Here is a 14268-nt window from a genome sequence, read left to right as displayed (position 1 = left end):
CTGCAGGTTTGCATTGTTTTTTCTGGTGCACTTTATCTGAAATCGGCCAAACCAGCACAAAAGATTGTGGAATTTTAAGTGCAAGTTATATCCACTGCAACTAGAGTTTCCGCAATCTTTTGCATTCGTGTAAAAAAACATCACATTAGAAACCAGCCCCACCTACAAAACTGGCCACATCCCCCAGATCAAATTAATCACCATTTCTACAAATAATGTATGTTTGCAGGCCTTTGAGGAGGCTGTAAAAATGAAACTTTTTTAGGCACAAGAACACAAATAGGGATGTTTTCCAAACTTTTGCATATAATTTTTGGATACTTCACTCAGAAACTTATTGTTATATACCAATAAAACTAGCAAATGGTTATGAAGAGTTTTTTTAAAAACCATTTTCAGTTATTCAAAATCAGGTTGATTACAGGGCTGGTCGAGGTAATCTGGATCGGATTTAGTTCTGGCAACGTGCGTCCTGGCAGCGGGCCTGAAGGCAGGGGGAACCCTGCCTCGGCCCTTTGTTGGACCCTCATTGCTATCACACGGTGAGCAGCCAATTAACTGACTACCATCGGGGATGCTGTCCCTTTAAGGGATGAGCTCCCACCTCCAAAGCTGCCGGCCAGTTGGAAGGCCAGCAGCTCTCCAGTACTGGCAGTGCCACCGGGAGCAGTGGCCAGTGCTGGTACTGCAGGAGGCTTTGCAGCACTGCAGAATGGAGGAGATCCCAGGAGAGGTAAGTGGGGACAGGGTCACCAGGGCCATTCAGGCAGGCCACGGTGATGGGGTAGGTGTGGGGGGGTGTTTGGTGAGGGTTGCGGGGCCTTCCCTTGGCGGGGGGAATGGGGTGGCCATTGCCGCTCTGGGGCCCTGGATTGCCCCCAAAGGCCACTTAAGAGCCTCAATTGGCCTGGAGCAGGAAGGCCATCCTTGGCCTTCCCAGCCCTGGACAAAATAGCAGGGGGCCCAGGCAACATCGGAAATGGTGCCCCCTTCCATTTTATTTCCCCCCCCCCCCGCCCCCACCCACGCCTCCACAAAACCCTGCCCTCTGATCAAAATGCTTATTTTATGTGAGAAACATATTTTCAGCTGTATTAGTCAAACTGCATCAGTTTCCATTTCTAGGGATAGGCTATCAAAGAATATTCACTGCAAGCCCACTGACTCCCACAGCTACCTCGACTACACTTCCTCACACCCTACTTCCTGTAGGGACTCCATTCCATTCTCTCAGTTTCTCTGTCTCCATTGCATCTTTTCTGATAATGCAACCTTCTATACCAGTGCTTCTGAAATGTCTTTCTTTTTCCTCAGTGAAGAATTCCCCTCACCGTGGTTAATAGGGCCCTCGCCTGCGTCTGTTCCATTTCCCACACTTCTGCTCTCACCCCTTCCCCTCCCTCCCAGAACCATGATAAGATTCTCCTACTCCTCACCTTTCACCCCACCAGCCTCCATATTCAATGGATCATCCTCCGCCATTTCCACCACCTCCAGCATGATCCCACCTCCAAATACATTTCCCCCTCCATTCCTGTTTGAACCTTACAAAGGGACCTGTCTCTCCATGATGCTTTGGTCAACTCCTCAATCACCCCTACACCCCCTCCCCTTTCCATGACACCTTCCCATGCAATTGTAAGAGGTGTAACACCTTCCTTTTTACTTCCTCGCTCCTCACCATCCAAGGCCCCAAACACTCCTTCCAGGTGAAACAGCGATTTACATGCACTCCATTTAATTTAGTATACTATCTTTGCTGCTCACAATGCGGTCTGCTCTACTTTGGGGACACCAAACGCAGCTTGGTGACCGCTTTGCAGAACACCTTTTTTCAGTTCCAAGCATGACCCTGAGCCTCCGGTTACTCATCATTTTAATTCTCCACCTTTCTCTCACACTGACCTCTGCCCTCGGCCTCTTGCAGTGCTCCAATGAAGCTTAACGTAAGCTCAAGGAACAGAACCTCATCTTTCGATTAGGCACTTGACAGCATTCTGGACTTAACCTTGAGTTCGACAATTTCAGTCCATAATCTCTGCCCCCATTTTGTTTCCTTTCTCTTTGCAGGTTTTAGTTTTACTCTGGTTTTTCCCTTGTTTTTACTACCAGATGGCAACTGTTCATCATTGTGCCATTCACACATGCTCTAGACACATCTTTTGTTTCTTTACTTGTCCCATTTCCACTCTTATGCCATTTAATCTCTCCTGTCTTCCACACTCTCACAGACTTTCCCTTTTGTTCTTTTCCCCACCCTCCGCCCTTTCAGTTGGTAAAACCTATTGCATTTCTAACTTTTCCCAGTTCTGATGAAAATTCATCAAGCTGAAATATTAACTCTGTTTCTCTTTCCACAGATGCTGCCTGACCTGCTGAGTATTTCCAGCATTTTCTGTTTTTAATGCACCAGTTACCACTCTTAAATATATTGAAGAATATCTGTTTAAGCCTGATTGCGCTGCTACATGGCAGATTTTATAAACAAATAAATTTGAGTGGAAACGTGAAAAAAAACAGTTCTCAAAACCAGCGGAATTTTGAACACAATTTGTGGCCAGATATCCAATTGCGTCCACTGTGGAAATTATATCCCAGCCTGAAAAGCAAAACAGAAGTCATGCATAAATTGAAATCAACAGCTGGCTGAAAAGTTACCATCTGAAAAGGGAGAGGGTGGGAAAAAGAACACAAAGGAAGATCTGTGATAGGGTGGCAGACAGGAAAGATTAAATGGCAAAAGAGTGGAAATGGGACAAGTAAAGGAACAAAAGATGTGTCTAGTGGAGGTGTGAATGGCAGAATGATGAACAGCTGCTATCTGGTAGCAAAAACGAGAGTAAACCTAAAACCTGCCAAGAGAAAGGAATGTCATGAAAACCCTACATGCAAAATGGGAAATATTAATTTCATCAGTTGGAACCTTGCCTGAGACTTTTACTGAAAATTCTTACAAATAACTTTTTAAAAAAGTAAACTGGCAGCCAAGATGGCCACTGCAATTTACATTTGAAGCACCAAAGGATTAGACTGGAGACAACATGACTGACTCAACCTAACCAGAACAATGGGGTGTTCTCTGATTAAATTACCTGAAATGGTCATCAGGGGCCATCGACACCTGTTAACTTTGAAAGAGCCAACCCCCACCAAGTGTGACTAGACAGCTTGAGGGGTCGAGCCTTGAATCTCAGAGAAGATTCCAGAAGGACCTCATTAACACCACAAAGAGGTTTGGTAATGTCTTGTGACTTCTTGTGCAACTATTGGGAGACTGTAAGCTTTATCACACAGAAAGCAGAGAAGAGTAACTGAAAAGCCATCCATGGGACAGCTCTCTCTATCTCCAGTAAATATGCAGAGAAGACCCAGTTGCAACTGGTAAAGCCAAGTCTACAGATCACCACAGTCAATAACTAGAGGTCAGTGATCAAATTCACTCTTCTGCCTTCTGGAGCCCTTGGAAGCAAGCCCGCAACCATGCACGTGGCCCAGCGAGGACTTCAGGACTACAGTTTCAACTGAGCACTCTGGGACTGATAAACTGTATTTAAATTCCATTTATTCCGGACTCTACTCCAACCACCAAAGCTGCTTTCTCTTTGTAACCTATTTGTGTGTGTGTGACTCTCATGTGAATGTGTACGTGTGAATGTGTACCTAATGTATTTTTAGTTATTTTAACCAGTTTAGAGGGTTAACAATAATAAACTTACATATTGCTTGTTTAATTTCAAGAAAACCTGTCTGATTGGTTCTTTGACAATTATATTAGAGGAACAGGAGCAAGCGCTCACTAAGATGGTAAGTTCAATCATTGTGTAAAAAGGATAAACCCTGTTGCAGTCACACCAGAGAAGGGGCGAAAGGGGGAGCCTGAGACCCCTTCCTCACCTGGCTGTAATAGGAAACAAAATGAGGACCGAGGTCACGGTCTGCAATCGTTGAACTCAAGGTTATGTCCAGAAGCTTGTAAAGAGGTACCTGGGATTGAGTAAAATAGGCTCCAAACTAAATAAAAATTACCTTGTAATATAAAAGCAATACATGTACCAAGATATGTTTTCAATTCAGTAATCGACACTTGGGGCACTTTTAAAAGTTTTAGTCCCTGCTTGAATAGTTTAGAATGTAATCTGAATTCATCATTTAGAATATTACCTTGTATCACTCCCAGATGATTAATGATCTCTATGCAACACACTCCAAGCCAGCATTCCTAACTCATTTTTAAAAAGTTTAAATTGGGCCATGAATTCTTGTCTTGAAACTCAATTAGTCTGCAGCAAAGTGACCTACCTGAATGGGAACATGAGTTAACAGGATCGAGAAGGTAGAGCTACCACAGCCAGTAACAGTAGGCTCAGTGTTGGACTACCATATTTTCACAGAATCAAAGAATTATTACAGCACATTCAGACCATCGTGTCTGCACTGGTTCTCTAAAAGAGCAATTCACCTGGTGCCATTCCCTTGCCTTCTCCCCGTAACCCTGTACATTCTTCCTTTTTAGGTAACAGTTTAATTCCCTTTTGAATGGTTTGATTGAACCTGCCTGCACCACACTCTTGGGCAGTGCATCCAGACCTTAAACATTCACTGCATGAAGAGGTTTTTCCTCCTGTCAATTTTGCTTCTTTTCTTGATTACTTTAAATCTGTGCCCTCTCATTCTTGATCGTTTCACAAGTGGGAACAGTTTCTCCCTATCTACTCTGTCCAGACCCCTTATGATTTTGAATACCTCTATCAAATCACCTCTCTGTCTTCTCTTCTCCAAGGAAAACAGTCCCAACTTCTCCAATCTATCTTCATAACTGAAGTCCCTCATCCCTGGAACATTCTTATGAATCTTTTCTGCACTCTTTCCAATATCTTCACATCTTTCCTAAAATGCGGCACCCAGAACTGGACTCAATACTTCAGCTGAGGCTGCACTGGTGTATATACAAGTTTAACATAACTTCTTTGCTCTTGTACTCTATTCGCCTGTTAATAAAGCGTAGGATACTGTATGCTTTATTTACCACACTCTCAACCTGTCCTTCTTGGGGATCGGTTAGTTCAGTTGGCTAGCATGAAATGCAGAAAGACGCCAACAGCGTGGTGTCCCTCAACAGGAGTGGTGACCCTCCAGCTACACATCACCAACTGTTTCTTTCTAATGGGGAGAAATGCCTCTGGTCCTTTGGGATTCTGGCTAGAGCAACCTGTCCTTCTACCTTCAATAACTTATTCACATATACACTCAGGTTCGTCTGCTCTGACACCCCCTTTAGAGTTGTACCCCTTATTTTATATTGTCTCTCCACGTTCTTCCTACTAAAATGAATCACTTCTCATTTCTCCGCATTGAACTTTACCTGCCACTTGTTTGCCCATTCCACCAACTTGTCTATGTCCTTTTGAAGTTCTACACTATCCTCCTCACAGTTCACAATGCTTCCAGGTTTCCTAACTTGAAACTGACCAAATTTGCAGATGCCACCAAACTGGAACACCTTGGCAAAGTGAATTATGAGAGGTGGAAAAAGAAAAAAAGATCAATCCAAAAGGGATTTCCCAGAATTTAGAAAATGAATTGGATAAAATAAGTCAGTGGGTGGTCAATGCAGATAAAATTTAATGGCCTGCATTTTGCGGTTGTAATGACAGGAAACTGTCAGCTCTCGCTGTCATTATTCTGTGAACTGACATCTGGTATTCACACATGCACATTAATCATGCAAATCCAGTTATTTCCTGCTCCTCCAAGATGTACTGTTGAAACCATCACAGATGAAAATGAATTAGAAATCACTGAATTGATGTGAATTTTCATTGTTTACATTATTATTCACACTGCAAAAACCCTTGACAAGAGATCACCCCGAACTTATAAAATGAATTGGATAAAATAAGTCAGTGGCAAGTCAATGCAGATGAAATTTAATGGCCTGCATTTTGTGGTTGTAATGACACATCTTGTTCAATGAGCTGTAACTGGGTTTTAACTAATTTTATATTTGTGAAATGTCAAATTTCTCCTTTGTGATAAAAAGAATTCCATAAATTATTTTTTAAAGTTGATTTATAATATTTCAGTTTCTATATAAATCCTATGTGTATGTCCTAATTTTTATTTCACTCTCTGTAAAATGATTAAAAAGTGAAGGATAATTAATGTATATTATTTCCTTGTTTGCTGGCTGTGAGAATTTTTCAATGTGATTGGTTACTGCTTGATGACATCACTGTTGTTGGATGCTGGGATCCCCCAGGGTTGGAAGCACAATGATATTAAGATCGTAAAAGGTGAAATCCATGCCCTCGTGAATGCTAAATCTTTGTGGGCAGCTTTCTTTGAGGTCAGGGATGGGTAATGTCACTTTGCCACTGACAGCAAAATCTGGGTGAATGTGCATAAATGTGAAATTGTACATCTGAGAAAAGAACTTTTAGTTGAAAGAGATTTATAGGGCATTGGTAGGCTCAGCATTTAACACGTCCTTTCACTGCAGTATAGCAATCAATCAGCAAAGCAAATTGAATACTGAAATATATAGCTCAAACAGGAAAGTACATGCAAGAAGAATGATGCAAGGAGTTAGCAAAGACATCCTGAGCCAGATGACTTCTTACTCTTCTGTGAATTCTATGGTTCTCGACTATGGTGAAACCACACCTTGATTATTGTATCCAGTTCACTGAGTGACAAATTCAAGCTTTGTATACAGTCCAAAAAAAAGGTATAAGACACATCCCTAGCTTCAGAGGACTGAGCCATAAGGAAAAAAAATGATTTTTCAGCCTTGACAAGAGATGATTGAAAGGGGACCTCCTACAGTTATGTAAAAATAATGAACAGTATAAAAGATGTGAATCTGAAATATTATGTCAGATTAAACCATGACAATGGAATGAAGGGTCACAGATTCAAACTGGCTAAAAAGTTCATCTAGAACTGATGTTATTAAGTTCTCAATAGAATGACCAAGGAATAGACTTAGATATCCTGGTTAATTTAAGAAACAGTTGAATATGTTGATGGCTGAATAATTATTAGAATTTAATAGTAATAAAAAATAATCATATAATAATGCAATCATAACAGTAATAAATTTAAAATACCAGTCACTGAATGCCATTTGGTCCACTTCAGGGCATCTATTCAGAAAAAGTCTAATGTCTCCACAGTATCCAGCTGTTTCTCAGCTGATTCCAGGGTTCCTACCCAGTATCCATTCTGTCTGTCGGTCACTCTCGGGTCAATTTTCACTTGTTCTGCTTGATGTTAGCAATGTGCTAACAGACTAAACCTGGGGTCAGTAGCCTTACTGCCCATTAACCCCAATGATGCAGCTAGCTCCATTTTAAAACAGCCTTACCTCTGGATGTTCTGCTGCTTTCAAGTGGTAGACTGCTTTTTATATAGAAATTGGGATGCTGTGATGTAAATAAGACCCCATTTGTCATATGGGATTGGAATTGGTTAGGAGGTGCATCCTGCAAGCATTGGCAAATAACCTTTAGAATTGTCTTCAGTCGCTGCTACAAACTCCATTCCCTAGCTACTGACTCCATCTCTCTCTTTGGCCACTGACCTGGAGGTGAGCTTCTTCCCACATATCTGGGCCATCACTAAGACAACGTATTCCCACCTCCAGAGCATTGGCCAACTCCGCCCTGCCATACCTCATCGGCCACTGAAACACTCATACTTGTCTTTGTTACCTCCAGACATGACTATTCCAATGCACTGCTGGCTGTCCTCTTACATTCAACCTGTGTAAATTTAGGTCATCCAAAACATTGCTGCCCATGTCTTTACTCGTTCCAAGACCCATCACCCTGTGTTCGCTCACTTATATTGGCTCCCAGTCAGGCAATGCCTCAATTTCAAAATTCTCATCCGTGCTTTTAAGTCCGTCCATGGCTTTTCCACCTCCCCACCCACACCTCCCTCCACCCACCCCCCCCCCCCCCCCCGCCTCCAAAATCTCTGTAATCTTCTCCAGCCACACAACCCCCGAGATATCTGCACCCATTTAATTCTGGCTTCTTTAGCATCCCTGATTTTAATTTCTCCACTGTTGGTGGCCATGCCTTTTACTGACTAGGCCTTGAGCTCTGGAATTCCCTCCCTGAACCTCTCCAATCTCTCCCTCCCTCTCCTCCTGTAAGACATTGCTTAAAACCCACCCCTTTGACCAAGCTTTTGGCAGTCTGCCCTGATATCTCCTTATCTGGCTCGCTATCAAAATTTGCTTTATAACACTCGTGTGAAGTGCCTTGGGATGTTTTATTATGCTAACGGCATTATATAAATGCAAGTTTTTGTTATTGTTGTTGAATTCTGCTCCAAATTCAATGCTTAGATTTGATTAAATCATTCTCTGCAAAATGATTCTGCCTGTACTGATACTGAAATGCAATTCTCTTTGGTGCAAAGAGGGTTTGGAGTCCAGCTTGGCACAAAACTTCCCTGCTCATTTGGGACAGAAAGGATTAGAATTTGGGCTGACTGCATTGCAAAGACCATTCCCATAATGATGCACTGCCATGCCTTGTGTCAGCCTCCAAGGCCACAAAACAATCATGTATGTGTTTAGTAAGTGCTGTGATTCTTCTATGCTTCAAACTCACCTGAAGATGTAGATCCATAACGCAAATCCATAAATCCTAATACAAGTTTCTACACTTGGAGTAGTTCTATTGTTATGTGGAGGTTAAAAGAATAAGAAGCCTGTTAGAAAGAAATTCAACTTCCTCCTGACCTACCCCTAATTCCTCCTAGTGACTAATATGATGGAAGTTAATCTACGGTTTCAGTATTTTTTTTTCAGTGCTGATATTGTCGTTATTTGGGGTGTCTATACTGCCTCCTTTGGACATTGGTTAAGGATACAGGCTAGAAAAGCCTTGCATACAGTAGAGTGGAGGAAGTTGGCTTGACTGCTCTCGTTCAGTGTCCCCAAGTGTATTTCATCCTCTACCTCTATACATTGAGAGTACAGGAATATCTTATACTAGCTGAAGTAAACCCATACTTTATATAACTACATAACACTGCTTGTGCTAATCAGCCAGTGATAGCATTTTGCATTAAAATGGATAGATTTTATCTTTAGATTTAGTTATAGAAAATGCCATTATTGGAACAATGTTTGCTATGACATAAAATGCTTGGGCAGTAGCAAGTAGTATCAGAACAATAATTTCAGTGTCCTGTATTATTCAGTGCCTGTTTTAATCAAAATTATACAAATTTCTAACCCAGTAAATTTTATTTTTTCAAGAGCTTACACTATGATGTGTTGTGGAAAAAGTGAAAGAAAAATTATGAACCCCTGACACACAAAGCTACTTTGGAAAATGATCAAAGCATCTGTAATTTTCTTTCTTTTTTAGGAATGAACACAAGTATCAGTGGCATTATTAAAGAACAGCCGTTAAAGCCATCCAGAAGAAGCTTGCCCTGTTTGGCTCAGAGCCAAACATTACCTATCGGCCTGAACAGACATTCTTTACAACAACCGTCCAATCAGAAGGAGACACTAAGCGCAGGCCCATCTTCCACAAATGTATCTTACGAGAAAGGTCAGCTTTTCTATAAATACTTTTCATTATAATGATGAATGATGCTAGTAAATCCAAATTACTGTTTGATATAATACACATTAAAGCTACTGGCTACACATTCTACTGCATTACTAGGATGTTGTAAGATTTAGAACCTTACTTATAATGTGTTCTTGGACTAGACAATAAGAATTTGAAAAAGGAGACACCTGATGTATAACTATCAGGATGATTTATTAAGGCAAAAAGCAATACTTAACAAATCCAAGGCAGTCAATATCCTAGTCCAAATGGCCTTTATTCTCCACCAGCTCCAGTGGCACAGATGGCTCGTGACTCCTCTTGTCTCTCCCTTTTGTCATCTTCAAATCTGTGCACCAAACCTCTCCAGGTCTGTTCCTTTATTCTTTGTAACCAGTGTCTCCTCCTGTGCACTGATTGGTTGGTTCATACATATTGCTGTTTCGATTGGTCCTGCCATTTTGTTTGCCTGTACTTCCGTTTGTACATTAATTATGATTACATGTGCAATACAATGTATCCTTGGTGCACAAACAGTGCATTATAACCTTGAGGGCCATTAGATCATCCATTTCCAGTGAGACTCATCCTGCTTTTCTGTTACATTTTGATCACAACTTGAAGTTTTTAATATCTGATCTTTTCTTTCCCTTTATCTGTTTATGTTATTGTAGAATAATGTACATAAGCTGTTGCTGGGTAGATTATGTGTGTAGACAGTCAGCATCATCACAGGATGTGATGTCATGAGTCTGAACCTCATGTTGTGCTGTCTTCATGTAGATACCTTTGAGATAAGATCCCTGTAAATAAACTCCTGTTACTTTGACACAAAGTCTACTATCCTCATTTAATATTAACATCACACCAACAAGATAGTACTGTTATTAAGCTGCATCACAATGTAGTTCCAGTTGACCCAAACTGTATAGGCAACATTTTTTTTTCCAATAAGGCACACGTCTAAAATTAACTATTCATTTACCAAAAGCTTATACAAAACATATATATGAAAGTACATAAAACTCATAATACAAAAGATATAAAAAGACCAGAAAAGTGACAGAATCAACATTTCTTACAGTATTGCAAAGATTTTTGCTTATTTAGCCAAATAAAATAAAGTACTTGTATTTCTTTAATGTCTTGCCTGTCATCAAGATATTCCAAACTATGATCACTGATTTTTGAAGGCAATTGTTGAATTCATGTGGCTATTAATTACCACTGTATGAATGCATCTAAAAACACACCCTTCTTGATTTTTATAAAACATAAGAGTTGATATTTCTCTCCACTCCCCCAGCCTAGAGTATTGACCCGAGCCACAAGACCTCCCTCCCTGAAGATCCATTTGAGACCTGCAACAAATGGTCTTCACTTTCTCAGGCCCTCCATAACCTTGTTATTATGAAAATGACATTTTCCAGATCCTCCTACCTGAGTGCAGCTGAGCACAAAAACAAACAGAACTTCTTCTCAGTCCCAATAGATATCCACTCAGTGACTATACAGGAACATGAAGCAGGCTGTGCATTCCTGACCTTCTGTTTCACCTGCACATTTGTACCTGCTGTCGGTGCAAAAGCTCTGCCCTCGCTTGGGGGAAACCCTGGTTATTCCAAGACAACAAAAAAGGGGCAGAGGTCTGGGCTCTGATTTCCTCGGGGCTTCTCCCACTGTTTTAGCAGCAGTGCCCGGGAAAGTTATGACCCATTCTGGAAAACTCCCGGGCCACCTGGGAGGTCTGTCAACAGTAATGGGGTTGTATACTGAGGTGTATGGTCTGTTTAAACACCCTGGAGAGAGTAGAATGTAATCAACTAGATTTAGTGAGGAAACAGAAAAAGAGACGAATAACAAATGAAAAGAAAGAGAAAATTAATTTCATCAATACTAAAATTTCCAAGATGATGAAGTGGTTCTTATTATGCAACAACAACAACTTGCATTTATATAGCCACTTTAACATAGCAAAACATCCCAAAGCATTTCATGGGACGTTTTCAAACAAAATTTGACAGCGAGCCTCATATGGAGCTATTATGGAAGATGACCAAAAGTCAAAGAGGGAGATTTTAAATAGCATCTTAAAGGAGGAAAGAGAGGTAGAGACAAAACGAGGCTTAAGGAGAGAATTCCAGTGCTTATGGCCTTGGCAGCTGAAGGCATAGCTGCCAATGGTGAAGCGAATAATTGGGGATGCGCAAGAGGCCAGAATTGGAGAAGCGTAGAGATCTCAGAGGGTTGTAGGGCTGGAGTAGATGACAGAGATAAGGAGGGGTGAGGTCATGGAGGGGTTTGAAAACAAAGATGAGAATATAGCGAACACAGGGTTGATGGGTGAACAGGACTTGGCGCGAGTTCGGATACTGATGAGTTTTGAATGAGTTCCAGTTTATCAAAGGTGGAAAATGGCAGCCAGCAGAGCATTGGAATAGTCAAGTCTACAACATAAGATCGAAGATACCATCACACCTTAGATCATAGATTGTATATCACTGGATATTTTTGACAGTTTTGTGAAAGGGTTGTCATTAAAGGAAGCCCAATTGCCACAGTGTTTCATTAGCCGCAGTTTAAGAGCATAAGGATCATGTTTAACATCATTTCTACCAGTTCTGACGAAAAGTCATCAACCTGAAACGTTAACTGTTCCTCTTTCCACAGATACTGCCAGAGCTGCTGTATATTGCCAGCATTTTCTGTTTTTATTTTGGATTTCCAGCATCCGCTAGATTTTGCCTTTACAACAGCATCTCTTGCTGTGCACAAATTTCTTTAGTGAGCATATACAGCTTTTATTGTCCCAATGCGCATTCATGCATATGGATTGCCACAGAATAAATGCATGATGATACATCAAGATTACCTCTAATCAATAGAAATGTAACACAATCACGTCATCCAAAGCAGAAGCAAAGAACGATTGCTATTAGATAATGAGTTTGAACAGTTGCTAATGCTGACAATATTGTTTTCCTCATTGGCAAACAAAATGCAATGGCAATATTCTGGGCAATAAATGTGTTAATTGGTAAATTCCTGCTAGAAATACCCTACAACAATGCAGAGATGAAATTACTTGCATAAAATTGCCCATTATTCAATTTTCCAAATTTTCCAGTAGTACTGCTGTCCTGTTATGACTATGGCACAATTACTGGAACTTTCAACTCATTGCATTGGAAAATGGAAAAAATCTAATTGATTGTCTATTATAGCCTGCATTGAAGTCAATCTAAAGGAAAATGGGCCGGGGTATACAATGGGTCGCCGATCCTATAGCCCACATTTTACACTCTAGTTGATGTTGGAAGTTCTGCCCAATGTAAATGCTTATTTAGAAGAACAAGGCCCATTTGCCAAGGCAGATACTTAAAATTAAAGTTGTTCACTACGACAAATGTGTGTAACCAAACAATGTCAGGAATAATTTTAATGAACTGCATGCATCAAACATGTGAGATTTTTTGTTTACATGATTTTGATTGGTTTTTGGAGGATTACTAAGGTCAGGAAAGTTAATGGTAAATTTCAAATATCAATTTTTGACCTGTGGGCTAGATTTTCAAATTGCACCCTGGATGTCAAATGCAGATTGACGGCTGTTGTGCTGGCCCCCACCTGCCAAGATTGAGGCACATCAATTTTGTCATGAACATTGATTTTTACCTATTGTTGGAGTGAGGAAATTACTTATTAAACAGATCAGCCGTGGCTGGAAAAAAATATTCACATACTAACAGACATCGAAGGTGAGGAAACGCATTTCAGGCCTGCTAAGGAGGATACAATCCACAAGGGCCGGGCCTGGTTAGACCAGCTGGTCACATGACTACCTGGCTGTTTCAGGGTTTTCTTTTGACTTGGCCATAGAGAGTTTGAAGGCAGAAAGTTTGTTTGCTCCTGGACTGAGAAGATCTCTCCTGTCTGCTCCCATCTCTTTCTCACAAGCCTCTGAATCCACAGAAGACACATGAACCCCAAGAGAGAAAAGCCTCCTACAACAAACAAGTTTTAAGAAGGATACTGGGCCCCAATGAAAAGCAAGATTTACCTACAATCAAGGACGCTACAGTGCGCTCGAAGAACCGTAACAAAAACTCTTAATATATAGCCTCAAATTTTTCCACTTTAGTTTTCTTCTGCTCTTTTCTGTCTCTATTTGCATGTGTGTATCACATATGCATGCTAGCATGGGCGCGTCATGTATCCATAAGCGTCAAACGAATTAGAGTTTAAGTTCAAGTTTAATAAATTTCAACTTTTCTTCCTTAAACCTAAGAAAGCCTGTTTGTGCTGGTTTGTTTGCCTTATAATGGGAAAGCGGTGAACAAGGATTCACCAAGGGGGAGCTAAAAACACGGTGTGTTTAAAATTAAACCCTGTTACGGTAAGACCAAGTGAAGGCTGAGAGGGAATCCTAGACCTCTTTCTCACCTCGTCATAACACCACCCATGAGAGAAGCTGTCTGATTTTCCGATTGATTGTTTTTGTTTGAAAGGAATATCAGGTAGTTTGTATTGTGAGCAATTAAATAGTAATGCTGGTTTTCTGCCAGGGTGATGGGTTGAAAATCTAGTCTCGTTGTAAGATCGATTCAAGCTTGACATCAATATGCCTGCTATTCATTCTTCATTGAATTTAACCAAGTATTAACTCACATAGGGCGGGATTTTATTG

The 14268-nt window shown here is 40.8% G+C and overlaps 1 protein-coding gene across 6 annotated transcripts in view; it reads left to right on the top strand.

The window, feature by feature from the left end:
* ano3 (anoctamin 3) overlaps positions 1 to 14268 on the top strand; it is a 628446-nt gene that overhangs the window by 331910 nt on the left and 282268 nt on the right. For all 6 annotated transcript variants that reach the window (XM_068046492.1, XM_068046489.1, XM_068046490.1 and 3 more), the window contains one exon: positions 9390 to 9578. In XM_068046492.1, coding sequence (XP_067902593.1) covers positions 9390 to 9578 — 189 coding nt within the window. The remainder of the gene's footprint in view (positions 1 to 9389; positions 9579 to 14268) is intronic.

Source organism: Heterodontus francisci, chromosome 14, assembly GCF_036365525.1.
Source record: "Heterodontus francisci isolate sHetFra1 chromosome 14, sHetFra1.hap1, whole genome shotgun sequence".
NCBI classification, from domain to species: Eukaryota; Metazoa; Chordata; class Chondrichthyes; order Heterodontiformes; family Heterodontidae; genus Heterodontus; species Heterodontus francisci.
Note: the sequence above shows the minus strand (reverse complement) of the source record. Positions and strands in the feature narration are given on the sequence as shown.